The sequence below is a fragment of the Chelonia mydas genome, chromosome 21, assembly GCF_015237465.2.
Source record: "Chelonia mydas isolate rCheMyd1 chromosome 21, rCheMyd1.pri.v2, whole genome shotgun sequence".
NCBI classification, from domain to species: Eukaryota; Metazoa; Chordata; order Testudines; family Cheloniidae; genus Chelonia; species Chelonia mydas.
Genome location: NC_051261.2, coordinates 8,277,492 through 8,304,222, shown reverse-complemented (window position 1 = coordinate 8,304,222; position 26,731 = coordinate 8,277,492). Strand labels below are relative to the sequence as shown.

The following is a 26,731-nucleotide window of genomic DNA, read 5'->3' as shown; positions in this document are numbered from 1 at the left end:
GGCAGGCGCAGCCGCAGCCGCGCCGGCCGCCATGTTAGTTGCGGGCGGGTCGAGTGCCCGTATGTTGGTGTTGGGTGCCATCTTTGAGGCTGGCAGCGGCAGCGGCGGCGGCGGCGGGTGGCCCGAGCTTTGCCCCCCGGCCCGGAGACAGAGGCGCCAGCGGAGCGGAGGCGACCGCTCTTTGGGATTCGGTAAAGTCCCCGCTCGCCGGTAACTAGAGCCCGTTAATCGAACCCGGGCCGGGGGCGGCCCCTCACCAGCCCCCGGGGCTGAGGCCGGGCCCCCCTGCTCCCCACCCCCCCCGCTCCCCACCCCCCCCGGCCCCGGGGAGCCTCCCCTGGCCGCCCGCTCCGCGCCTTTTCCTCCCCCGGGCCCAGGCCCCGCGCCCTGGGCCTGCAGGGGGAGGAGGGGTCCCCTCGCTAGCCGGCCCGCGGCGGGGGAGCAGGGCCCCCCGAGAGAGCCGCTGGAGGGGGGAGCCGGCCTCCCGCCCCCTCGGCCTGGGGCCAAGCGCCCTAGAGAGCCGCGGCGGGGGGGCCCCGACGCAGGGGTAAATCCACCCCCGCCCTGGAAAAGAGGGAGAGTCGGGGGAGACCGCCCCCACTTCCGGCTGAAATTGACGGATCCCTGGGTCCAGCTCCTGGGGCAACCCTTAGGGAAAGCTGCAGAGGGAGTTTCCTCCTCTTCCCTCCTGTGCCAGGCCCCCTGGGACTGCCAGGGCTCTGTCCCTCTCCTGCCTTGGGCACGGTAGGTTTTGAGTGAAGAATATTTGGCCCCCCCCCCCGCCCCTTCCCATCCCCAAGCGCCCTGTGGCCTCCTGGGAAAGGAGAGTCCCTGGGTCAGCCCCAGATGTCAAGTGGAGCAAAGAGAAGATTCCAGGGCAGGTGGCTCCCTGTAGAACAAAAAGGTCTTCAGAGTTGAAAGGCCGGGCTTCCCGTTTCTGGTGGGACTGACAAGGAGCCTGCCGCCAAGTCATAATTTTGCGGGCTGCACACTGCAGTGCCCCCAAAGGGATTGAAATCAGGATCTAAACTAACTCTGGATGCACCCAGTAGCTGACTTTAAATTCTTCTTTAGCTCGTTTAAAAACAAAACAAAACAAAAAACACAAAATCAGATTGTTGGTGATATTGGCCTTGGCTGCCTAAAACCAACCGAACCACAAAGCCCTTCCCATCAGCTTTGATTTTTAATTGAGAATGAAAATACGAAAATAGTGCCTCATACCATACCGATCAGTATGTGGACTCGGAAAATCATTCCCAAAACTGGTGCTTTGGGGTGCACGAGTGCACATTGCACTCGGGGATTGAGCTGTGCACCTTACTTTCAGAATAGACTGCTGTGTTATTTGATTATAAAAATGAAATATCCTGGGAAGAGTTAATTTTGAAACAAGGGAACTTGGAACTACCGCTATGGCGTGCAATTAAGTTGGATGTGTATACAACTAATTAGGCTTAATAGATGGTACTAAATTTGGGGCTGGATACCCGAGCATTTCAGGAAAAAGTTGGTGTAGAGGTACTTCCTTCTGTCCCTTTTCCTCTTAAAATAGTACCCATTCAAGCAACTGGTTCAAGAGGAAGTTGACTGCTACAGACACTCAAGAAAAGATCACTTAAGTGGGCGGCAAGATCAGTTGTCAATATTTCCATAGTAAAATTACTCTCAGTTCTGGCATAAATTTTGGAAATAGAAAGAGAATGAGTGCATATTCTTTCAGTGTGCCAGTCTCCCCCAGTAGTAGATGCAGCAGCTTTAGTAGTGCCGGCAGTCTGGAATTTATTCCCAGTGCCCATTCTGGCACTGACGATGATGATAAGGTGGTGGTAGAAGGGGTGGAGCAACCTGCCAAACATAAAGGAAAGAAGGGGTTGCGGACTAAGGGAAAGCCACGCCATAAAAAACTGGTGCTGTCTAAAAAGTTTGTTAAAGATCTGGGCCCGGCAGGTGCTGCAGCTTCAGTAGTCATACCTGGTGCTCCTGAGCAAGATGGAGAGAGCTTCTTTATCGAGAGCAATACAGTAAAACGGGTTCTATTGCCTGGTACGAGAGCAAAGACTTCCATCGTGTGGAACTTCTTCCACGTTGATCCCCAGTACCCCTGTCGTGCCATCTGCAGCCTCTGTAAAAAAAGCGTGAGCCGAGGCAAGCCAGGCACCCACCTTGGCACGTCGACGCTTCAGCGGCATCTCCAAGCAAAGCATTCTGTGTACTGGGCCATGGCTAATAAAATAAGTGCTACTGGTGGAAGCAGCGCAGGGGAGGAGGAATATGCCTTTAATGTGCCTGTGTCCCCAATCTCCCCTGACAGCAGATTTAGCAGTTTGAGCAGCAGTGGGAGTTTGGAATATATTCCCAGTGTTCACTTTCACAGCGACAGCATGGAAGAGGCACTGAGCCAGTTTTCCAGCAAAAAAAGAAGAAAGAAAGGACTGCAGGTTCATGAGTTATACCCAGGAAAGCCAGAGCTTTCCAAAAAATTTGCCAAAGATGTGGGTCCCACAGGTGCAACGACCGCAGCTAGTGCAGCAATAGTCGTTTCTGGTGCATCTGGAGAAGACAGAGAGAGTTTTCTCATTGAAAGCAATACGGTCAAACGCGTCCTGATGCCAGGAACCAGGACCAAGACGTCAGCCGTCTGGAACTTCTTCTACATTGATCCTCAGTATACCTGCAGGGCGGTTTGTAATGTCTGTAAAAAGAGTGTCAGCCGAGGCAGGCCAGGCACTCACCTGGGCACATCCACGCTGCAACGGCATCTGCAGGCCATGCATCCCGTACACTGGGCCATGGCCAGCCAATGGAATGGCACTATTGGTAACGGTGTAGATGAGGAAACGGTAGAGGATTTTTCTGTTGGTCCTAGGGAGATGGACTTGTCACTTCTCTGTCCCAGAAGCTTTTCAAGCTATTTCTCGTCTCGGAGGGATAAACTTACAGCCAGTTACAGTTTAACATCTCAAGGCCTGGGTGTCCATGCGCCAACTTTATCTCCTAAGCCACTGCTAGGTAAAAGAAAGGTCAGAAGTCCCAACTTTGGGACTCCGCAAGACTCTCAAACATCCGCTACTGAGAAGAAAATTAAATATCACGAAATTCCAGTTGCACAGCAGATAAATAGGGCTATTACAGAATTGATTATTGAGGATATGCAACCCTACTCATTTTTTTCTACCCCTGCTTTTCAGAGATTCATGAAGATAGTGGCACCAGGCTATCAGCTGCCATCTAGAACTTACTTTTCCACAAAGGCTGTGCCCCGGTTATACAATGTTGTGAGAGAAAAGGTTTTCATGGCTCTGGAGAAAGCTGAGTGCAAAAAAGTTCACTTAACCATTGACATGTGGACCCATGAACCAACCACGGACTATCTGACAGTGATGGCACATTGGGTGTCTTTTGAAATGCTGTTGTCTTCCTCTCACAGTGCCAGCAAAACTCCCAGTTATAGGAAGCAGGCAGCTCTTTGTGTAACTAGCTTTGCTAAAGATTATGCGGCAGCCAGTATTTTACAAGAACTAAATTACCAAATCGGTGTGTGGCTTTCCCCCAATTCCCTCACCCCTGGCTTCATAGTTTCTGACAACACTGCCAATGTTGTGCATGCAGTGAGAGATGGAGATTTTACCCAAGTGCCATGCTTTATGCATTGTTTAAGTTTAGTAATTCAGGACTTCCTCTGTGAGCACAAAAGCACGAGGAGCATGTTAGTAGCTGCTCGAGAGATTTGCCATCATTTTAATCATTCTGTCAAGGCCCGTCAAATTTTGCAGGAGTTCCAGCATGCAAACCATCTTCCGCAGCACAACTTGAAGCAGGAGGTAGCCACCCAGTGGACCTCCACCTTTTATATGCTGAGGCGACTTTTAGAGCAGCAGAAGGCAGTGCATGACTATGCCATGCAACACCATGTGGGGAGGGTGGATGGGGTCATCCTCACCTCATTTCAGTGGTGTCTGATGGCTCACGTGTGTGACATCCTTGAGCCGTTTGAAGAAGCCACTCAGGAAGTGAGCATGTGCACTGCAGGTCTTAGTCATGTACTGCCATTAGTTCGCCGCCTGCTTTTGACTCTGCAAAACATGCGAAAAGACTTTCAAATCAAAGGTGCCACTGTAGCTCTCGGGCTGGTGGATGACTTGTCTCTAAGGCTCGAAACTGACTCCCGACTGAGCGCTGTGCTCAGTTCTGAGCATTATATCTTGGCCACTTTATTAGATCCCTGCTTTAAAGACAATTTAGAAGAATTCCTTCCTCAAGATACTGACTTGATAACCTATAAACAGATCCTTATTGAAGTAGTATCTGAGTATATGTGCACTTCGGTGGAGGGTTGCTCCTTGGAAGCTACAGAAGTATCAGGCCATTCATCCCTTGTAGGAACCGATCCTTTTGCTCTTCACCTTAAGGAAGATTACTCTGGTTCAAATCCCTTCAGTGGCTTCTCTTCGAGTGGTGCAGCTTTAATAGGCAAGAAGAGGCTGTTGTGCCCATCAGCTGCAGCAGTAGTAGAAGAGTACTTTCAAGATGAGTCTTCAGGGATAACAGTTAAAGATGACCCCCTGACTTACTGGCAGGGGAAACTGAGAAGATGGCCTGCATTAACCCGAGTAGCTATTCAGTATCTCAGCTGCCCACCCCGTAGTCTGCACTCTGAATGTGTCTTCAGCACAGCCAGACACCTCGTTTCAGAACACTCTGCTAGTCCAGGTTTTGACAATATTGAACAGTTAATGTTCCTTAAAATGAACTTAAAAACTATTAATTATGACTATTCCACTCTGGCCTTGGGCTTTGACACAGAGGATGAGATCACTCAGAGTAGCGAGGATGAGATGTTTTAGCCAGTGTTGGCAGCTTCAGTTTGTTCTGCGCTCTGGACCATTTGAAGTGCTGGGACTTGTGCTGCTATGTACTGTTCTTGTACGGTTGTTAATATCTAGCACTTCTTGTGCTTTCCATCTTAAGAGCACTTTACAACATCCTCCAAATGCCCCCGTGAAGTAGGTAAATAAGCATTATGTCCATTTTGTAGACCAGAAAACTGACACCTGACTTAGTGCGAAAAGTGGGATTAAAATTTGATCTTGTGTTCAGATTGTCCTAATCACATTGTCCTAATAAACACCACCTAGGTTTTTTAATATAAATATTAATGAAAATATTTTTTTAAAATAAAAATAAATATACAAAAACAGGTCAATAATAAAGAGAGAGCAAAATAGGATTCATGCTTTAAAATCATAAAGAGCACGAGGTAGGTGTTTGTAGTTGATAAGCATGGTGCTGGCAGCACTAACTGAATAGTGCTCCCTAATGACACCTATTAAGGTATAAAAATGTTCCCTCTCTGGACTTCTCTCCCCCATAACCCCAGCATACTGCTGAAAGGCCACGGACTAATGCTGGCTGGCTAACTGAAAAGATGGATGAGTGACTTGCATAGTTTTTCAGTGTTGAGAAAGACAGGGCTCTAAAATGAACTGGGCAAATGTTCACTGTATTCTTGTCTTCCTTTAGTGAGGGTGAAGTGTGTGACCCCCGCCTTTTATTTCTTCTCACTGGTCTCGAACGATTGTTTTGATATAACTAAGCTCCTGTACAAAATGAAATTACAATGCAAACCGCAGCTCAATCTCAATGTGAACACCAGTGTAATTCTCGGGATTTGATTGGCTTTGAAGTTCTTAATCAATTTCTGATGCAAGCTTGCTGAGTGCGCCAGAGTTGTTCACTTATTTTAAGCTTTAAGGGGTTAGCTCAGTTGATTTTCTGTAGTATTTAAATTGCTGTTCTAACTAAAGTTGTTTAAAACATTTTTTTTTTTTAAATTTTTTTAAAGTCTAGTTTCTGTGTTAACATTTTTTCATTGTGGTGCTTGTATAGAACTGAGAGACCTGAGTTGCTTAGTAGTATAATTTCAGTGAGGCTAATTCAAACCCTAGACGGTGTGCAAAGTACTAAGTATGTGCCAAAGTATGGAAGGTAATATGCAAATGCATTGAAAGAAATAATCAAAAATAGCACACGTTATCAGACAGACCAGGAGGCATTGTCCATTACTTGCCAAGAAATAAGTTTTGGTTTATGTGGAGGCATTTCGCACTTTGAAATTGCATTGAATTCTGGAGGATATTAGTGAAAGTGAATATGGCAAAACTTCCCTGTATCTAATGTATGTTAATTGCACACTGAGGGAACATTAGTGTAGTTAGATACAGGTAGACAAAAGTCACCTGGGATACAAAATCCAGTTGTAAAGGCAACAAAAGTCAAAAGTGAGTAATTATTTAGATACTAAGGGAAGGACAGAGATTGATTCTTACCTTTTTTTAATTCCCCTTGTTAAGAGTTTAAAACTGATAACTAATACAAGAACCCAACATTTCCTCTCATTATTTTAGATTTATGGAAACTCCCTCCCTTTTCTCCCCTCTCTTCCCCCCCCCCCCCAAAAAAAAAAAAATTCTGGAAAAATTCACTAGTGTGTGAGAATAAAAGGTCTAATCTTTTATTATTAATTTGTAAGAACTATTTCATTCAATTTCTTCTAAGGTAGAATTGGAAGAGAATTACCAGAGAAATGTTTCAGTGTTTTTTTAATGTAGGCAGTGTTGTTGAAGTCGTGTCAGTCCCAGGATATTAGAGAGGCAAAGTGGGTGAGGTCATATCTTTTATTGGACCAAATTCTCTCACCAACAGAAGCTGGTCCAAGAAAAGACATTACCTCACCCACCTTGTGTCTCTCAGCACTTTTAATGACACAGGAACTGGAATCTCTTACGTTTAGATCTAATGGTCAAAAATGCAGGTTTTATGGCATTCAGTAAAAATAAACAAACTGAAATGTCTCATTTCACAGTGAAATTAAACTGTTCGTGGTAACTGGAAACACCTTTAGGCTCCTTATGGTGTCAAAGTCATTGGCTGCTAAGAATTGGACCCAAGCCATCCTTTCAGACCTTTGCCATCTCACAGCGATGGATAATGGTGGATATATGTACCAGGGAACAGTATATGGTCACAAACCAGTAGTATTTGAAAAAATCAAATAAATTAAAATTGGCTTCGAAAAATCAAAATTAAAATATTTCCAAATTGTGTCTCATGCAGCTGTGCCTCTTCAAAACTGAGTGTTTCCCTGCTTCTTAAGCTTGCTGTATTCGAGAACTGCTGTGTTTCTGCATTTGCTTGCAACTTTAAATATCTGATCAGAGCAACAAGTTGTTCTTTACAATATGGATATCAGACTATGCATACTTTGTATAAATATGGATATACTGTATGCATGTACATACATGTGTATATTTATGAGCCCGATCCAAACTTGCCCATATTATAAAGCATTGGCCTGAAAGTGTATTTGTGACACTTTTTATAACCCCTCAATTTTTGCTGTTTCCCCCAAATTGAGACACTTTATGATGCATTTATGATGTCACTTAAGTGACAAATAGCCCAAATATATCATTTTTATTACCACATTTGAATATATTGGTGTGTGTGTATAAACACATTTGTATATATGTATATACATATGTATGTTTATACATACAAGTATGTTTTTGCTATACAGGTAATAAAGATGGGGGAAGGTTTTTGTGTTTTCTTAATAGGTGAAGAAATCTTGAAGACCAGAAATTGGAACTTATTGAGTTTTTTAAATTAAAAAAAAAAAAAATTTAAACTGTCCGGCTGTGGAAGATGGATCTTCATTTTTGCAGCCACTTTGACTCACAAGTTCATCTTTAAATGAACTGTTTTTTGAAGAGCTAACTAATCCTCGCTGTCTCCAGTCTGACAGAGAGTATTTGAATGGACTTGCTTCCTCCAGTAGTTGTAAGATGTTTAAAAGCACAGCCTGTGTCTGAATTGTGGATGAGATTTCCTTGGCAATGTGAGGAGAAAATTCTTTCTATCCCTTTATTATTAATTCACGGATTGAGTGTTGGTTCGGCCTACAGGAGAAATTAATTGGAAGTCTTTGAAGACCAACGTTCTTGCCGAGGTTATCCAGGTATGTTAAGCTATAGATGTCTAATTTCCCCTTGGTATAGCGTGGGGGTGGGAAGGGAGGGCTCATAACTGAAGCTGTATTTTTTTTTTTTTAAGAGAATATTACTTATATATATATATACTTATATTTCCCAGACACAATTCATTCCTTCAGAGGTAGGCGTCCCATCCTGCACTTACCTCTGTATGGAGCACAGTTTGTTCTATGTGAATAAAACTTTTTAATGTCAATAAGGACACAGAAAAATCATTATTTTATTTTAAACCACAGAGAAAACTCATATGATTTGAAAATACTTCAGAACTGGGGGTTTTTTTGTTTTGTTTTTTGGGGGGGCATTTTTTTGGAACTGATCGGTTTCAAGGTAGTCAAGTTAACACTGTCCCTTCAAACTCATTAAATGGCATTGGTGCAAGAAAGAGGGAAAGTTACTTGTCACTTGATGATGATCTGATTTTTTTTTTTTAATTCCCCGCAAACCACCTTCTCCAAGGTTACTTTTTAAAGAAGATTTCACTGATCACGTCTGAAGAAGAACGGGTGAAGCCCATTTTCACTAAGAGAGGAAGAAGTCTGTGTGGAGCAATAGCCCAGATAACTTAAGCTTGTTCTAACAATCTGTCCAGCATGTCTAAACAAGGAGATGATTGCTACTTCTATTTCTATTCCACGTGTACCAAGGTAAAACAACTGAGATGAACAGAGTTTCTCAAATAATTTAATACATGTCTCATAGTTAGATTTGAAAATAGAATCTATCCTGAAGTGTCCTAGCTGGTTTCATATCCTGTGTACCAGTCTTGTTTTATTACACCTAGCCATCTGTTATGGAAAGCAATAAATTTCAAGGTAGAAAAATAATGCAAGGTCATCTGTGTAGAGAGAGAATTAATCTTTACCCCTCCTCCTGTTTTTATCAAGCAGTAATACTGATTAACACTTTTCAAACGGTTGGTTGCTAATCCCTACGAATAGCTTGTGATGTTGGCATTAACTCCTTGTAAAGATAGGTAAATCAAGACATGGAATTGAAGCAACTTGCCCAAGCTGTGGAGGGAGTCAATGTCAGTGATGGATTGGAACTCAAGAGCGCCTGACTCCTTCAGTCAGCTAAACCATTCTGCTTCTCTTTAGAGCTAACTATTGCTTATTGGGCCCAATGAACCAGCTATGAAAAAAAAATCCATATCCTATTGTGTCTACTCTGTATGCTGTTTCATTGTTAAATAAATAAGATCCAGAAGTTATAGACATGACTAAGGCCAATGAACAGATGCAGAAACATTTGTGCCCTTTTTTGTGGCAGGAGGGGAATAGGTAGTGTCTATTTTTGCAATGGCATGCCGTTTTTCAAGAGCTGCAGGCATCGTGCTTGGCGCACCCCATGTTGATTGCTGCCTAATTTTTGAATTTCTTAATGTGGCACAAATAGCTCAATTTAAAATTTAACACTAATAACTATAGCTCTTAAGGATGATACAGTAAACAGAATTCTATCAAGTGTAAATGCAACAGTAAGATGGTTGAGGTTGGCTGTAGGGAATAGGGATGTAGATGTTAATCATTTCTGTGTGGGGTTTTTTTTTAGAAGTGGTTATTGATTTATCTTGTTCTTGTATCGCATTCACAGTATATCCTGACTTGTTTCATCATGGCCACCTCTAAAGTGTTTGTCTGATGTTAAGACAGTGGTTTAAAATAATGTCAGGAAGGACATTTCAAAATGTTTCCATAGAATTAATTATTTCTGCCTTCCTGAGAATGCACATCTCATCCATTGCTCCGTTTCTTCTTCTTGATTCATCTGCCTTTCCATTCCCCCACACTAAGATCAGTTCAGTCACTGAGCCTTTTTCCTTCAGTCAGAAAGTCCCACTTTTACAGCTGTCTTTGTACCTGGGTTTTTCAGATTGCAACCTCTTATTTGCTTTTGTCCCATTTGCATAGGGGGATGGTTGTCCCTTTCGTCACTGCGAAGCTGCACTCGGAAACGAGACTGTCTGCACACTCTGGCAGGAAGGGCGCTGCTTCAGGAGTATCTGCAGGTTTAGGCATATGGAGATTGATGTAAGTGTTCATTTTGCAAGTACGTTTTCAGACCGTGCTTTTTATCTGGTGCTCGTAATTTGCTTTGAATTGGAATGATAATTTACAGTAGCAAGCAAAGAGCATAGAGTGGGTTCGCTTTTACATATCAGTTTTGCCTGCTCTAAGCAACACTGGCCTCCACTGATCAAAGTAAAGGGTTGAATTTTAAGAAAATTTAAGCTTGTTAGAAAAACAACTCCTTACTGTGATACCTACTAGACACTGGAATAGTCTCTTCAGTGGAAGTGGCAGTAGTCACATTGGTTGTATTACTTAAAATTGCGGTGGCCCTAGCACTCGGGAATAATCCTGCACTGGCCCTTTGGGAGATGAACTAGATGTGATTAATGTGTCTTTTCCATCTCTGACTTCTCCAGTTTTCTACACAGTTTTTGTCGGGGGCTAGGATAGGCTGGAAAGCGGAGAAAGGAAAGAGGAAGTGTAGTGACAGACAGATGCAAAATTGTCATTTTCATAGTTTTTGTAAAGATTGTATATGTGCCCAGAGCACTAGATCGGATTTTTGTTTCAGTTATGAGGCGATGTCCTAATGGTATATTGAAATATTTTATCTTTATGACATGTTTGACCTGTGAAATGAAGTCATAATATTGCATTGTGATTGTTCTGTGAGAGTTCTGTGCCACTTGGATGCCATCTGATAACTGCATGACTCTGTAGCTTTTCCAAGGTGACTTTAATGTGGGTCTTTGTTTTGTCTGTCTGAAGAAAAAACGCAGTGAGATCCCTTGCTACTGGGAGAACCAGCCAGTTGGCTGTAAGAAATTAAATTGCGCTTTCCATCACAACAAGGGACGCTACATTGATGGACTCTTCCTACCTCCAAGCAAAAGTGAGTTGTTTCATTTTTCTCCTTTGGCAATTCTTCCCAGATCCCTGAAGGCTTGTAGAATTGACCTCTGGACTTTTACTTGCACAGATATTTCCGAGTGCTCCTGCTATTGGTAGTTGAAAAACAAAGGCAGCTCAATTGTTCATGATAGAAATTAAAATCTGTGATGGTTTCAAATGGAACACTGGTCTGACCTAAAATGTCAAAAATACTTATTTAAAAATCAGTGTCGAGACCACTGCATCAAATATTACATTATTTGCTTTGTTAAAAAACAAATACTGTCTCTTGAGGTCGATATTAAAACTTGTTGGCCCAATAGTCAAAGTATCCCTCACCTTGGTCAGTTTTCCTTTGTGAGACAAGAAGCCTTGATATTATCAAAATATGAAGTAAATTTATTACTTATATAGCAGCATCGGTGCTGTACAGCAGGTGACTTGTACCAGCCAGTTGCTGATCCTGAGCACAAGAAATGGGCCTCCAGCTGTAGTCAAGGCTGAAATGAATAGCAGTGGAGATTTCACCCAATTTTTTTATGCTTAGCTGCTTCTCTCCCTTTTATTAATATTTTCCTTCTGTTTTAGGCTACCTTCATCTCACTCAACCTTTCAATAGGTGTGAAGAGATATAGCTTTGTGGGGCTGTAAAAATAATAGCCAAACATCCATGCTCTCTCAACTGGCATAGCCATACTGAGCGGAGTCTCTTCTCTCATAGTGAAGGAGAGTTCAGCATGTCTGGAAGTTTATATGCATTGTGGTTTTGAAGTGAATGAAGCGTTGGATTCAAGGTTTTAAATAGGCAATTTACAGGTGTTTCTACTGTTCTTCTAGCTGTGTTGCCAAGTATGACTGAGTGTGTAGAAGAGGAGGTGAAGGTGACCCAGATCTCGCTGCAGCAGAATAAATTGTCTGTCCAGTCCAACCCCTCCCCCCAGCTGCGGGGGGTGATGAAAGTGGAAAACTCTGAAAACGTTCCCAGCCCCACTCATCCTCCAGTCGTAATCAATGCTGCAGATGATGATGATGAAGATGATGGTGAGCAGATTTTAGCTCCTATATTTAAATAAATACATACAGCACTGATGCATTTGCTATGTCCTAGTAATCAACCTTCAGTTTACATAGTCAGTCCTGTGGTGGTTTTAGTCTAGCATTCTGCACTGGGCTATGGCCAATACCTGGAATATTGAAGGAAAGCTTTTCTAAACTCTTGTTGTACAAGGAAACAGGAAGGGAATTTCATCCTTAAGCACCATCCCCCTTATAGGCAATCCAGAAAGTAGCCTTGTCGAGCGATTAAGAGCTAGGAACTGAGTCACGAGACCTAGATCTTAGTTCTGACATGGCCGTACTTGGGCAAGTCGCTTAGGCCAACTTTTTTTAAGTGGCCACTGTTTGAAGTCAGAGGGAGCTGTTGGGTGCTCAAGTTGAGCACCCAAAAACCCTGGCCATTTTGGCCTTAACCTCCCAATACCTCCACTTTTGCATAATGAAGAGAGTACTCACCCCTTAGATGAAATGTGCTGCGTAAGTGCATGGTCTGATATCTGAAAACACGAGATTTGGTTATTAGTTATTTGTATTACCATTGCACCTAGGAGCCCCAGTCATGAACCATGACTCCATTGTGCCAGCTGCTGTATGCAACCAGAACAAAAAGGTTCCTGGTTTCCCTGCCCCAAAGTGCGCACAGTCTTGTCCAATTCCTGATGCTAATTGTGTGTGAACTAACATTTTGTCCCTTTCAGATCAGCTTTCTGAAGAAGGAGATGAAACTAAAACACCTGTTCAGCAGCCAGCTACAGAAACCCATAATGGATTGCGGATAATTTCTACTCGGAAATCCAGTGCTAATTCAAAACAAGGTATTTAATGTTTATATTGCACGAGCTCCTGAAGGTCACAGCCAGGTTGGCTCTTGGACCCCATTGTGTTAGGCGTTGACCAAATGTAATAAATGACCATCCCTGTGGTTTGCCTGGCAAAATCCTTAATTCTAACTATTGGCTGAGCTCCTTAGTAAGGTGATCCTTGGATATCAGCCACTCTTCTGCGGTCACAAACAGGATAGCTCAGTCAATGCTTAGGTCATTCTTTTTTCAAATGCTTTTGGTTTATGTTGAGCAATCCCAGAAGGCATTTAAACAGGCAATGATAGTGTGACTTTTCAGGTTACCTTTTTAAAAATTCATCTTGGTAATCAATGCTTACATTAAATCTTGCTAGCTTTAGGAGCATGTGGAGTGGTCCATGAGTTAACATGTAAGTCATCAGGCTAGACCACCTTATGTTCACTGGGTAACTCCACTGATTTCAGTGGAGTTATTCCTGATTTACACCAGTGTAAGATGGTGGAAGATCACTCCCTAAATCTTTAAATTACCATGCACGTGTAGTTTTGAGGTTCTTACTCCTTAAACAGACATCACCAAGGAAGCTCTGTAGGGAAAGGGGGTATTTGTATGGTCATGCAGTAGCATCTTCTGACAGCTGAAGAAGTATACTGCAGCTAGTTCAGAAAGCTGCATATTGTGGAAGAACAGTGAGGTGAGGGGTGGAAATGGGAACACAGAATGCCTCTGGAAGGTGAGCATCTCTGTGACTTAGCTGTCACAGGAGACCAAAGGGGAGTTCAAAGCCTGGATTTCCTCACACTGTTTAAAAAAACAAACAAACAAAACCCTTTTAAAAGTAAGCCAAGTGACTAACAGCGCAGATGTTGGTAATTCTTAAAAATGCAGCTTCTGCTCTCTTGTGAGACCAAGCAACCTACAAACTATCCCAAATTCTGTGGCCATGAACTTAGGGTTGTTCTTTTTTCTTTTATGTCTGTTTTTTCGTGATTTTTTTTTTTTAATTTATTTTTTGGAAAAAGCAGTAAATGCTGAGAAGCTTGGTCTGTATTCATAGACATGCACCATTGCTTTTACGTTTTGGGTTCATTCACAATTCTGCATTTTCAGATAACAGTTTGAATTTTGGAATAAAAACACTTGAAGAAATCAAGTCCAAAAAAATGAAGGAAAAATCACAAAAACAAGGTGGTGAGTTACTCTCCCTCCCTCCCAAATTCAGTGGCCCTCCTGTCTCAAGAGAGACAACAGTTTTTCCTGCATGGGAAATGCACAAGTTGACTTGCAGGATTTTTTGGTTGGGATAATCTGTTGGGATAATTTTTGCTTTCAGAAAAAATGGCTTAAAAATAGTTCAGGTGTTAAAAGCAGAGTCCAGATGGCACAAGCTCTCTCGTATTAGTCAGGCCCTCTAAAGCAGGGAGTAAAGTCCAAATGAGAAGGGTACAAGAATATACTCTCATGCTGTTGTGCATTATGTATCTCTCCCCCCCCCCGAAGCATCTGGATAGCTGGCCAAGCGTAGACTAGGACTATTCTGTGCAGTCCTTTGTATTTACTCTTCTCTTTTGGCCCAGATATGCAACTGATTGAGTGTGAGGTCTGTTCATAAAGGTGTTTTTACACACCCTCAATTGCATGATCTGGGCCTTGATTTCAGTTTGCATATAAAGTTTTTGTTGAAGTGATTTAAAATCAGTTTGCTGGGAATAAAGTAACTCTTGTCTGTTTTTCCTCATGTGGAAAGGGAGTGGCTTTTTATAAACTTTTTCCCCCGCTAACTTAATATATTTTTGTTTGCTCTGATCAGAAGGCCCCTCTGGAGTTTCCGTTTATCCACTCCAATCCCAGACCATTCCTGGTCCGGAAAAGGAAAACCTACGGACGGTGATCAGGACTGTAACCTTATCTGCAAAGCAAGGTAATGATAACTACTGCCTGCTTCCCTGGTTCCATTTTAGCGGTTCCTTAGACTGTAGTGTCGGTCCAGATGTCCTTGCTTTCTCTGGCCAACATGGTATTCATCTGCTACTGATGGTGCCGAAAGATGTTTGAAGACTTTATTTAAAGCTTCAAAACTCATGGTTTTCTCCTGAGGGAAGAGTCCCTGGATATATCGAAAACCTCTGACAGTGCTGGTACTCAGTGAAGCATATAGATTTTTGACTTTTGCATCAGGACATTCAGCATCTGGGCATCACCATTAAAGGGTTACAGAGAAGTGCTCGAGCTAACCATAACAAGCCAGTGTTACCAGATGTGACCATGATGCTGCAAACACTTGAACATGTGCTTGACTTTACTCCCAACGGGTCTGCTGCTGTGAGTAGAGCTACGTATGTGCTCAAGTATTTGCAGAATCAGGACAAGTGTTTGCACAAGGATATAGCTGCAGAAGGGAATAGCAAAAGGAGAGAGAAATGAATGGGTGCAAACAGGAGACAACTGGAGAACCAATGAAAGGAAGCAGCTACAGAGAAGCTCTGTGGCATTGGAGAGGGGGCCAGCACTAAACAAGCAGAGAAGGGCGTGGCTGGGAGGAGAGTGCGTTCATGAGGTAGTCTGGAGTAAGACAATGCGAGGTTCCATTTTTTTTCAGAGAGAGACTCGCTGCTGTTTGATAGTTGGTCATCCTAGCAAGGAATAAATCCTCAAAGTGTCTAGTAGACTGGAACCCGAATATGGAAGTTGTGCTCCCAAGAGGCGTTTTGCTTGCTTCTAAGAGTAAAACTTAACTTTGTGAATACTTCTACTGTAGGAGAACCTCCCTAACCAGCACAGTATGTAACTTGCACACTTGTTATCAGAGCCTTAATAGCAGAAAGCTGAAGCAAGATCTCATTCTAAGATTTTTACTAAGTATACTACAGTACATTTACTAGTAAGTTTCCAAATTGTAATTCTCAAAATGTTTTATGATGCAATATTATTGCATTTTTGTTTCCTCGCTAATAGGCAAAATCTCATGATTTACAATAGGAGTCTATCACTTGTGTAAACTGGTGAGATTATTTTGTATCTATACATGTCTAGTGCTTTTTCCAAATTAAAGATGCTTATGTTTCACTGTTCAAGGTGAGGAACCTCTAATTCGATTGAGTCTCTCGGAGAGACTGGGAAAACGGAAACCCTCCATAGGTAAGAACTCATAGGCTAGAGAAATAATGCTGGCTAGAGTCAGCTTCCTCTGCATAGCTCTTGTAATGCACTTAAGTTGAAATCTGCAACACCCATCTGCCTTTACAGCTGTAAGGCTCCATGCAGCTCTGCTAATGTGGTTCAAAAAAATATTTTATAGAACAAAATAAAGGTATAGGAATTTAGTTTCAGGAAAAAATGAGTATGTATGAGACTCATTACCTGTTACCTGAATGCTAGTCTGTAACAGGGTGGCAGTTTCTAGAGCCCTGCATAAGGTTGCAGACTAATTACTGCTGTGACTCATGCTGACAGGTGGGTCCTTAACTCCAACCAGGTTGGAAAGGGGATGGAGTGTCTCTCTGGAAAACTGAGAACAAAGGACTGGGACAGGTGAGGATTTGCAGGGAAACCCTAGGAACAGCCAAACTTGAGGAGAAAGCTTTTAGGGTAAGGTTTATAGTTAGATATTTATCTGAGCAACCCTCAAGAAGGGGAATTTTTTGACACTATGCAATGTGTATACTCTGAAGCAGTGTGGGTACTCTAGCTGCTTACATACTCTGCTTCTTTAACTTAAGTCAGAAGCCATCAAGTCACCTATTTGGTAATTCCTGAGCTTGTGGCTTCTTGTATGTTTTACCAGAGAGAGACGGTGCCCCCAAAACACCAAAGCAGGTATATCGCATTTGCCCCCAGGCTTGTGCAAATGTATTGCTCTAGTGCCCTTCTCCTTAAAGATGTCTGCGTTTCAGATACTGTAGGACAGCGTTTCTCAAATGCAGCCAGTGTGGCTACATGCAGCCACCAGGGGCTTTTCTTACGACCACAGCCTCCTGGGCAGTGACTGGCGAGGGGGTGGGGTGCAAAGCAGTGGTCCCTCCCCCAGGGCCATCAGCAGGGGTTTGGCACTGTCCCCCCTGGAGCCACAAACGCCAGAGGAACAGGCAGCTGGTGTGAGTTCCCCACCTTCCGTGGGGCAGTGAGGCTTGGGGTTCAGCCCTGAGGTGGCGGGCGGCAGGCTCCGGTCATGGGGCTTTGGGCTCCAGCCCTGGACCCTGGCTGCAGGTGCCAGCCCTTGCCTCACCACCCCCCTACATCACTCCTGGCCCCCACTGCCTCCCCTGCCCCCTACCGTTGCCCCTGGTCCCCGCTGTCTCCCTACCCACCTCTTATCCAGGGCTTACTGGCTGAGTAAGTCTGCTGTGAAAATTTATATTTGTATGTTTGTTAATATCACTTTTCACAGACCCCCAGCTAGCTAGTAAGTCTGCTGTGGAAATTGATATTAACAAATATACAGATATTACCTTTTTCAGCAGCAGACTTACTAGCTAACAAGTCTTTTTAAAAAAGCAAACAAAAAGCAAAAGAAACAACAACAACAAAAGACAGGAATGTGCAAAACACCTTATTTGTGTTTCTGTTCTGTTTAGGTCCAATAAAGAATAGAGACAACTGTACATTGTTTTTAATGATTGAATCTGCAAAAAACCTCTATATACATAAACTACAATGACTTGAACATGTATATGTGCATATTTATTTGTTTTTCTTAAAGTTAAGTATTTTAGGAAAAATTGTCAGAACGCCCCCCAGCAAAATTGGTGGCCGAACTCTGAGGCAACCAAAAATGTATTATGAGAACCCCTATAAGTTTGTGAAGTGCTTTAGAACTTTCTACCCTGAGAGTCCCCGTCTTGATTTGGCAGTTGCTTCATAAGGGAGTTTCTCAGAGAGTCTCTTACCCTCCTGACATCCTTATCTTCTGCTGCTTGGGTTTCAAAATGCTTCTTCCACTGAGAATCATTGTGCTATTTGGGAGCTACAACTTCGAAGTAGAAATAGCAGATATTAGCAGCTGGAAGATAAACACAGAAAAAATTAAACTCTGTGAAAGGTAAAGAGAGCAGAGCTTCTAGGCGACTCCCCTGTCTTCAAGTCCTCCGATGGACAAGCTCTTGTTAATATGTTCAGATATTAGCTGTTGACTTTATTTCCACCGTGTTTGGCTTTACAGATGAAAGTGGCCCTCCATTGAAGCGTAGCCTTGCTGAAAGGCTTGGAAAGAAGCTTGAATCTCTGGAGAAGACTGACAAAGCACCAAAGAGAGGTACTGCTGCTTAAGAAATCCTTGGGTTTGTTACATACAGACTTCCCTTTTGGTTCTTTGTATGTTAGAAGAAGCCTCTCAAGATAACTTTGAATTTCACTTTGAATTTCTTGGAACCGTGTGAGAGACAAAGGAGCAGCCCACCTAACTGCTTTGTGTTTGTTCTTGCAGTTCAAGTCCCCAAGTCTCTTAAGGAGAGGCTAGGATTGCCAGCTGAGCAGGCTAGCACGGAGACAGGTAACAGCTGTTTGCTAAAGCTGATGCTTCCCTTTTTCCTGGACCTGCCATTTCTCAGCCATCCACATTACCCTTCTCGTAGCCATTAGAACTCCTGTATCTGCCAGCGTGAGAGTTCTGGCTCTTGACAGCCAATTTGTTTCCACTTGTGACTCAGCAAGCTTCTCTCACCTGTCTATAAGCAGAAGAGTTTGAAACGTGCTTGGAGACAAGTGAAATAGAAATTGGAAACCAAGAGATGGGATTGGAAATGCCAGTGGAGGTACAAGGTAGTGGTAGAATGGGGCAAATTTACCTCTGTGCTGCAGTCATCGCAGTAGTAATGGATTGTTTACAGAAAAGGGATCAGAGTGTGCCCTACAATTTGATATACATGCTTCCCTAAACAACGTTCACAAGTATAGGTTATGATTTGGTTTCCTTTCTCTTTGACACACTGAAAATCACAGTTTTTTGGGGGGCCCTAAATGGCTACTTAATTTTTTTTTCAATGCGCAGGTCAGTCTTCTCTTTAAATGTTTTGGGTTTTTCCTCTTTTGGTAACAACAGAGAGAGCTGCAAAACAAGCAGGTGAGATCCGTGTGAAAACACTAGAGGAAATCCGTCTTGAGAAAGCCAGCCAGAAACGGGGAGAACCTCAAACCAAACCCAAGACTGAAGAGTCTTGTAGAACAGAAGATCCTAATCCAAGGGTGAGACCCTCCCCAACAATTCGAATCAAAACCTTTTCTGAGGTCCTGGCTGAGAAAAAAAACAGGCAGCTGGGGGAGGAAGAGCAGCTAAAAGTGGAGGAAAAGCTAAAAGCGGAGGAAAGCCCTACCAAGCCGAAGACTGAGAGTGAGACCAAGAAGCAGGACACCACAGCTCCATCTATAGCCAGCAAAGGGCAGCTGGAGCAGTCCACAGGCAAAGCCATGTCAATAGGGGAGGTGCGCATTAAAACATTGGAGGAGATCAAGCAGGAGAAAGCCCTGAGGATGCAGCAGAGTGGAGAGAACATCCTAAATACGCCACCACAACCTGAGCTTACTCCCATCGGGAGGAGATTACTGCGCATTACAAAGCTGACAGGTAACAAATGCTTTGGCCATTCCTATAGTACAGCAGGTTTCCCTGTCTTTGCTAGTATTTTCAGTTGACTCAGAATTCACTCACTCCACTACATATTACAGCTAGAAGACTGTCAAAGTCAAAAGTTAGGAAGTGCCAGAATCAGGATTGCCCATGTCAACCTTACTTGCTGCTTTGTACATATGTAATTAAAGACTGTCATGCATATCACTTGTTATGTCTTCTATGGGGCTCCTGCCTCATTCAGTGAATGCGTAGTTATTTAATGTGGAGGACAAAATGCAATATTGAATGTTTGGCCTCAGGCCTCACACGCTGTACTGAATACAAAATTCATTCCCTCCTGGGAGTTTCTGTGATCCTCTCAAAATAATATTGGAGTCAGTGTTTCATGAACATTAATGTTCATGATCTTCACAACACCTTTGTGAGGTAGGGAGGTGTGTTTGTGTGTTTTTTTGGGTTTTTTTTACAGCAGGGGAACTGAGGCACAGAAAGAGATTAAGGCCAAAATTGTCCACTAATTTTGGGTGCCCAACTTGAAATATCTAGGACTTGCTTTCTTTTTGGAACACAACCACTTTGCATGTTCAAAGCACAATTCCACTGATGTCTGAGTGTTCAGCATTTTTGTGTCTCAAACCACAGGTGTCTCATGTCGGGCACGCAGAAAATGGGGAACACACAATTAGTAGCCAGCTGTTAACACTAGTTTGAGTGAGGTGCCCAGCATCACACAGGAACTCTGTGGCAGAGGCAGGCATAGAATCCAGTTTACCAGGCCAGCATTCAACCACCTAACCATGAGACCATTCCTTTTTCATCCTACAGTCCTCTGCCTCATTCACTATACACTTTCCATCCTCTGCAACAAATAAGGCAGGGGTCCTACAGACAACAGCCTCACACATTCATTCCCTGCGCACAATACATCATGTACACTGTACAAAGCATCTTTCAGATGTAACATTAAATGGGGGTCTCTTTGGGTCATCTCAGTGCTTGGTCAGCTGGAAATAAAAGTTCTCTGGTGTGTAGCGCAACCCAAACCTCACGATTACAGTGTGTACAACTGAAAGGAAGATTGCAGAGCTCAAGCTGCAGCCAAATTCTTCGTCTATTAAACTGGTGCGTTTGCCCCAAAAGGTTGGAAACCAATAGTGTGAAATGCTATTCAGGAGATCTGTGGTGTTTCAACTCTTGGAATTAACATGTGGGTTTGGGATGTTTTAAAGCACCTGGAAGAGAAGAAAAGAAGTTGGTGGAGTCAAGCGTTCCGCCCCTCAGTATTGGCCCAGCAGACAAGGCTGCAGAGGTGAGTCCCTGGAGAATATAGGAATCACTATGTGTCAGAAGTATTATTCACATTCTGTTTACCAGCACGACTTGGCACATACCTCCGATGCAATGGGGGTGTCTATATATTTCTGCATCGAAGTGCTGGAGATTAATCCAGAGTCCTGTCTTCTGTGATAGCATTTCAAGACAACATTGCAATGATCAAATGGCTTTGAATTTCTTGCTATTTATACTTAGCAATGAATAAGAAGCCAGGACTTTGTAATCAGAGGTAATCTGTCTGAGGGCAGCACTGGCAACTTGTGTTTCCCTTGGGCTCCTACTAAGAATGGAATAGATTTTAGCTAGAGTCTTTTGCTTTGATCAGGGGACAACCCATGCTGGGACTTGTAGCCTCTGTGGGCTGCACTTCTGTAGTAAAGGTGAGGGTGTTTGTCAACCTTGATGTAGGTTGCCAAAAGGCAGCTGACTGATATTAGGGTGGTGCGGAGCTCAGAGTCCTCTCCAGAGGAATTGCTGATTAGGTTTTTGTTATGAAGTCTCCCTAGATTTGTCTCATCTTGTTCCTCGCTTATTTTCTCTAGTTTTCAGATGAGAGTGCAAGCAACTCTACAGCTCAAATGAAGAGTTCTGAAGAAATCCTGAGGGAGAAGCGGCAGCTGAAGCCACGGCAGAAGGAGAAGCTCCAGAAGGAAATACCTGCTGTGTCGTCCCCTGGAGAAGAAACGATTGAAGAGAAGAGCCCAGTGGCTGGAAGTCCTGAATCCACAGTGACACCTGGGGCAACTCGTCGGCTGACAAAGAGACTGACTGTGACAGCAGAGGAAGCCATGATGGAAAGTCCAGGAACAGAGGGTTCAGTACTACCAGTGAAACAAGGAGCTCAGTCTCTGGAGCGAAAGGCTAAAGGTGAATGTCACTTTGTGTGGTATTTTCTGTAGCAGGGATTTAACTTTAAGGACCGATCACTTAATCGGTTCCCAAAATCACTCAGTTATTTTGCTCAATATTGTCAGGGAAAGATGACCGGTGTCGTCGTCCTTAGACTTTTCTCATCACCACAAGTGCAGCACAGCATGATGCATATTTCGTTCGGTTGGCAAAATGGCCAGCCGCGAGTCAGAAGAATGGAGTAGTAAAAGGAAACGCTGCCAGTCTGGAGTTAGATGCATTGGCTCAGTCGTGTAACAAGTTGTGCAGATCCTTGCTGTGGGTGGGAGAGGAAGCCTACACAGAATGTGCCTGTTCTGTTTCCTCCCGGCTCCAGCCCGTGTTAACCCTTTCCTTTTCGAGAGCCCTAAGTAACTAGAAAATGGCTTTCATTTGTACACGCTGAAATTTCAGGAAAGTTACCCTAGAAAAGTGGTGGTGTTGCTTAGGATCTCGATGCTGTCCAGATTTTCTCTCTATTCTCCCCTTCATTTCTGATTGGTTTACTAATTCATTCCTGACTGTTGGGTAGTGTTGCTCAATGGCTCCTACATTCCACCCCAAAGATGGCTGTCTTAATGGAGGTGAAGGAATTTCTCTGGAATGTGTTAGAGCTGATAAGATGAGACACTGTAAGTCTATTAGCATTTTTACAGATTGCTGACTACATAAGAACATAACGGCCATACTGGGTCAGACCAAAGGTCCATCTAGCCCAGTATCCTGTCTTCCGACAGTGGCCAATGCCAGGTGCCCCAGAGGGAATGAACAGTCTCTGGCAAACGGAGACTAGGGACAGCAGTCCTGCCCATCCTGGCTAATAGCCATGAATGGATCTATCCTCCATGAATTTATCTAGTTCTCTTTTGAATACATATATTTGAACTACCTGCCAAAGGGTTAATTGGGGGTTACGAGGTGCTGTGCCTTATACTCATTGCTGGCTTTACAGAGGAGCAAGGAAACTGCATCAATCCTAGGAACCAATCAGCTTCTGTTCCTTTCCTTTTATGTTCCAGCCAAACCCAAGGTGAATGTGAAGCCATCAGGCGTAAAAACGATCTCCCCTGCAAAGCAGGCCCTGAAACGTAAGGTGGCTGAAAGTCATCCTTCTGCCATAGCAGCTGTGAAACCACTAAGCACCACCAGCAGTGACTTGAAGGAGCTCCCAGCTAAAAAAGTAGCTATGGTAAGGAAACTGGCTTACAAGCTGGACAGCCTATGGTGAAACCTGAACAGAAGTGTTTCACCCTGCCCCTAAGAGAGGATAGATATAGGGATGTCTTATCTCTCTTATGCAGTTCTGTCCAGATCTGAGTCCCTTACCATACCATGGGATGATTTTGATGTATCTTCCTCCATCTTTTATTAGATGAGTACCAGCACTTCTATAATGTTCTTAGTTAGATGCCTTCTCAGTGGAGTGAACTACGTACCACTTACGTGCATTCCAGAGTGGCTAGTCAACTACTGCTGAAGACTTCAGGCCCTTGATAGGCATCGAGTTTTATGCTTGCTTTGTCTGGGAAGGCCCAAATTTGTTTTGGCCTGGAGCTCAGGGATGATATGGCTGTGCAAGGATGGGACAGTCATTATGCTGGAGGAAAGGAAAACTGCTGAGAAATATTTTACTTTTGTACCTTAACTTTCACCTTGCTTTTTCCCAGACTACTGTTCTAGCCCTGCCAGAGGATAGTCCGGCCACTGTACCAGAGAGAGCAAAATCCAGAGACAGGTAATGTCTGCAACTTGCTCCTGTTAGAAAAGGTTTTTGTCACTGGGGTTTCAAGAAACTTCAGTACAGTGTCTGCCTGACATTTGGGAAGATGAGTTAGAGGTCATCAATGTTATAATATATCTGTTAAGCGGTGCAACATACCCTGCTTTAATTTTCTAACTATTTAGCAGACTCTCCTTTGGATTATCTTTTAAAACATTTGAGTTGTTTTTGTTAATGTCAGTGAATTGGCATCGCTTGCAGTAGCATCTTTCTGGATTCCTGTGAGTCCTGAAAGAGGCGAGGGTGGCGTAGGAGTGGGATGAAGATAGGGGAAGACTTTCCTGCTGGCTCCTCCTCAAATGCTAACTAGTGGCTGGCATTCTCTGTGACCAAATGCATGTCTCAGCAGAAGGCTCTGTAAGAGAAGAGGGATATTAGGTGAAGAAAATAACGCAGAGCTGGGTGAGACAAGTTTCTGCAGCACCTGGCCGAATCAGGGCTGACTAAAATCCACTGCTGTCAGCTTCTTACTGTCAAGAGCACCAAATTCATCCAAACGTGTGATGGAAAAAGTAAATAGTTGATATCCGTTCTAACAAACAGTTCACAAAATTTATCCATTCACATTTTTATAGTCAGTTTAGTAAATTAGTGTAAGTGTATTGTCTTTGGAGGCAGAGCATTTGGGGATCTAGCAAAAAGATTGGTTTAGTTCTCATGGTTGTGTCTAGGTCCCCAAACTGAGAATGTACCTGTAATATTACGTTGGACTCAGAGACAGCCACTGCTTAGTTACACAGCAATTCCAAAGGATTGGAGGTGTGGGGGGGTAACACTGCAGTAAGATAGGGTGTTTGGCAAAATAGATATTTTCAATTAAGGAATGTCTAATTGCTCTCTCTCTCTTCTCCCAAGCCCTGAGCTCCACATAGGAAGCCAAGCAGCCTCTGTGGCTCAATCAGAGATGACAAGCCCAACCTCTTCACAGGCAGCAGTAAAGACCCGCAGGCTGAGTTCCACCGCAGCTGGGAAAGCACCCTTGTCCGTAGAAGATGACTTTGAGAAGCTGATTTGGGAAATCTCTGGAGGCAAACTGGAAGCAGAGATTGATCTGGATGCAGGAAAAGATGAGGATGACCTCCTGCTTGAACTATCTGAAATGATTGACAGCTGAACCAGACTTATACTTATCTTTTAAAACAAAAAACATTTTAAACTCTATTTTGTTGGATACCCAAGATAAACCTTTTTCTTCTATATGAGGCTTTGCCACAAGTCTTCAAGTACACTTGAACTGGTAGAAATTGGCAATATCCGCACTCAATTGTCGTTAATTTCCGTGCCGGTTAGAGTTAACCTGTATACCCATCCTGTTACCATAGGCGGCTATTTTGAATATGTGAAGACAAAGCACTTCACAGTTTCAGGCCAGAATGATCCTGGAGCCCATCTATAAAGCCTGGGGATATAAACTTCTTCCACTGATTCAAGGCTGTGAAGGCTTTTAAAAAAAAAAAGTTTTTCTCAGCAAGGTATGCAAAACTCAGTGAGTGTGTTTCAAAGCTTTCTTTTGCTTTGTTTTCTTGAATGGCCTCGAATTACTATGTCAACTCTTAAGTTGTATTTGTCCTTATCTTCTTGTTTTAAGATTCTAGGGAAAATTAATGAAAAGGATAATTACTACAGTAATGTGGGCCAAACGTACTGCCAAAGGTGCGGGATTGGGTTAGTCCATCCAGCCTTACTTCCTTTTAATTATCAGGGACAATACAATATCAGTATGGAAAGCAGCAGCATACAGTACATGAAGACTGCCTTTCTCCCTTTGAATCCTACTGTACTAAATCTTGGGGGGTTGGTACTTTTTGTTGACTGAATAAGGTCCTGGGGCAAGTGGTGTAACCCCTCGTGGTCTGCTGCACATCAGTAAATTGAAAATGGGTCTTAAAAGTGCCTCTCATTTCCAAGAATCTCTTCCCTCTTCTGCTGACTTTTCTTCTACTGGAAAGCAGTAGCTGCTGGCACTGATGGGAAAACACTTTCAGCTTTCTTTGAACCCCAATTCACTGTATAGGCTTGTCTGATTTGATGTAGCACTATGCTGGAATTCAGCCAATAAGAAGCATTTGTCAAGTCAGGCAAGTTTTAGAAAAGTGTTCTACAGCGGTCAGAGCAAACTCTGTGGCCTCCCCTGTCCTGTGGATACCTTTCTTTCTTCTCACCCTTCATTTCTCTATAACTCCATCCTCCTCCCCCTCTGCCTGAACTAATCATTTAGGAAGTACATACCTGGGGTTGGGATGTTAGGAAAACTAGTCCTCTGTGCTTGACAGTCCATTTGCCTGAACTGTGTACATGGAATCTTGCTGTGACCCCGCAGTGAACGGTTGAGACTGGGGTGTATTGTGTTTCCCATCACCTATGTTCATTTTGACCATGAGATTTTTTTTTTTTTTTTTTTAATTTTCTTAAACTTTCAACAAGCTAGTCCCTTCTGACTTTGAGCTGTGAGGATATAGGTGTGGCAAGGCTTTTGCTGCTGGCAGGCTTAAAAAAAAAGTTTAATTGTATTGTAAATATTTTGTCTTTGGAAGAAAACACGTACATGATTTGGTAATCCACTGTGATGTCTTAGTTCTTATAGGGAAGATTTGAGCCAAAACCAATTTTTAAATTAAAAAGCCCACTCCTGAAGAAACTGCTGTTATAGTTCTAGGAGGGACACCACGCAGGAAGCTTCATCCCAAAGAAGCTGAAAAGCAACAACCCTCCATCCTGCTGAAGGACTTTTCACAATGAGACTTCAGGTTGCTTGTGCACAAATGGAAGCAACTTTCAGAGAGAGAGAGAGATATGTATGAGAGATTGTGATCTAAAAAAATTTTCCCTGCTGCTTGTTATCTCCCTGTGTTTAAGCAGAATATTCCGTTCCATTGTCAGCTTTGTTCACTTCCTTCTCTGGATGAGAAGTCCTGTCTACGAAGGCCGAATTTTATGTATGCCATTACTTCTGTAAATATTTTATTCTCTCATTTTCTATTTAGTTTGTATTTAAGGCATTGTCTTACATGTAATCTGAATCATACATGTTCACCATGAGTTGGGCTGTTCATGAAAAACATTACTCCTGTTTTTAAATAAAGCTGATGTAGGAAGTCTTATTTCAGATGTTCTCTGTGTAGCTGCGTAAGATGCAGAGGTGGGCAGTAGGCGCAAACAAAAGGGTCTTTAGGTTTCTACAACCAATCATTTCTTTAAAATGTTACCAGTAGAGGAAACAGTGTGTCCCCGTGGTAGGGTGTGCAGAGAGGAGAGTTAGGATCAGCTTGCAAACAATGGAAGAGGCAGTGTGACTGTGTGGGGAATTCATAATACTTAACTCCTTTCATCTCAAAGCACTTCAC

At 43.2% G+C, this 26,731-nt stretch overlaps 1 protein-coding gene across 14 annotated transcripts; it reads left to right on the top strand.

Moving 5' to 3' along the window:
- ZC3H11A (zinc finger CCCH-type containing 11A) lies at nucleotides 1–26,488 on the top strand. 14 transcript variants are annotated; one of them, XM_037885329.2, is made up of 18 exons: nucleotides 1–191; nucleotides 7,968–8,020; nucleotides 8,514–8,701; nucleotides 9,968–10,087; nucleotides 10,838–10,961; nucleotides 11,798–12,001; nucleotides 12,715–12,831; nucleotides 13,930–14,010; nucleotides 14,630–14,740; nucleotides 15,895–15,957; nucleotides 17,978–18,070; nucleotides 18,242–18,307; nucleotides 18,857–19,378; nucleotides 20,614–20,693; nucleotides 21,262–21,586; nucleotides 22,627–22,796; nucleotides 23,275–23,342; nucleotides 24,243–26,488. In XM_037885329.2, exons 3-18 carry the CDS (start codon nucleotides 8,648–8,650, stop codon nucleotides 24,499–24,501), a joined length of 2,457 nt encoding a protein of 818 aa, XP_037741257.1. In that variant the 5' UTR covers nucleotides 1–191; nucleotides 7,968–8,020; nucleotides 8,514–8,647; the 3' UTR covers nucleotides 24,502–26,488. The 14 variants fall into 14 exon arrangements, 12 of the variants coding, with proteins under 12 accessions (XP_037741257.1, XP_037741256.1, XP_043389407.1 ...); XM_037885328.2 differs by having other exon boundaries at nucleotides 15–210; XM_043533472.1 differs by having other exon boundaries at nucleotides 27–210; nucleotides 13,930–14,007.
- The last annotated feature ends 243 nt before the right edge of the window (nucleotides 26,489–26,731 follow it).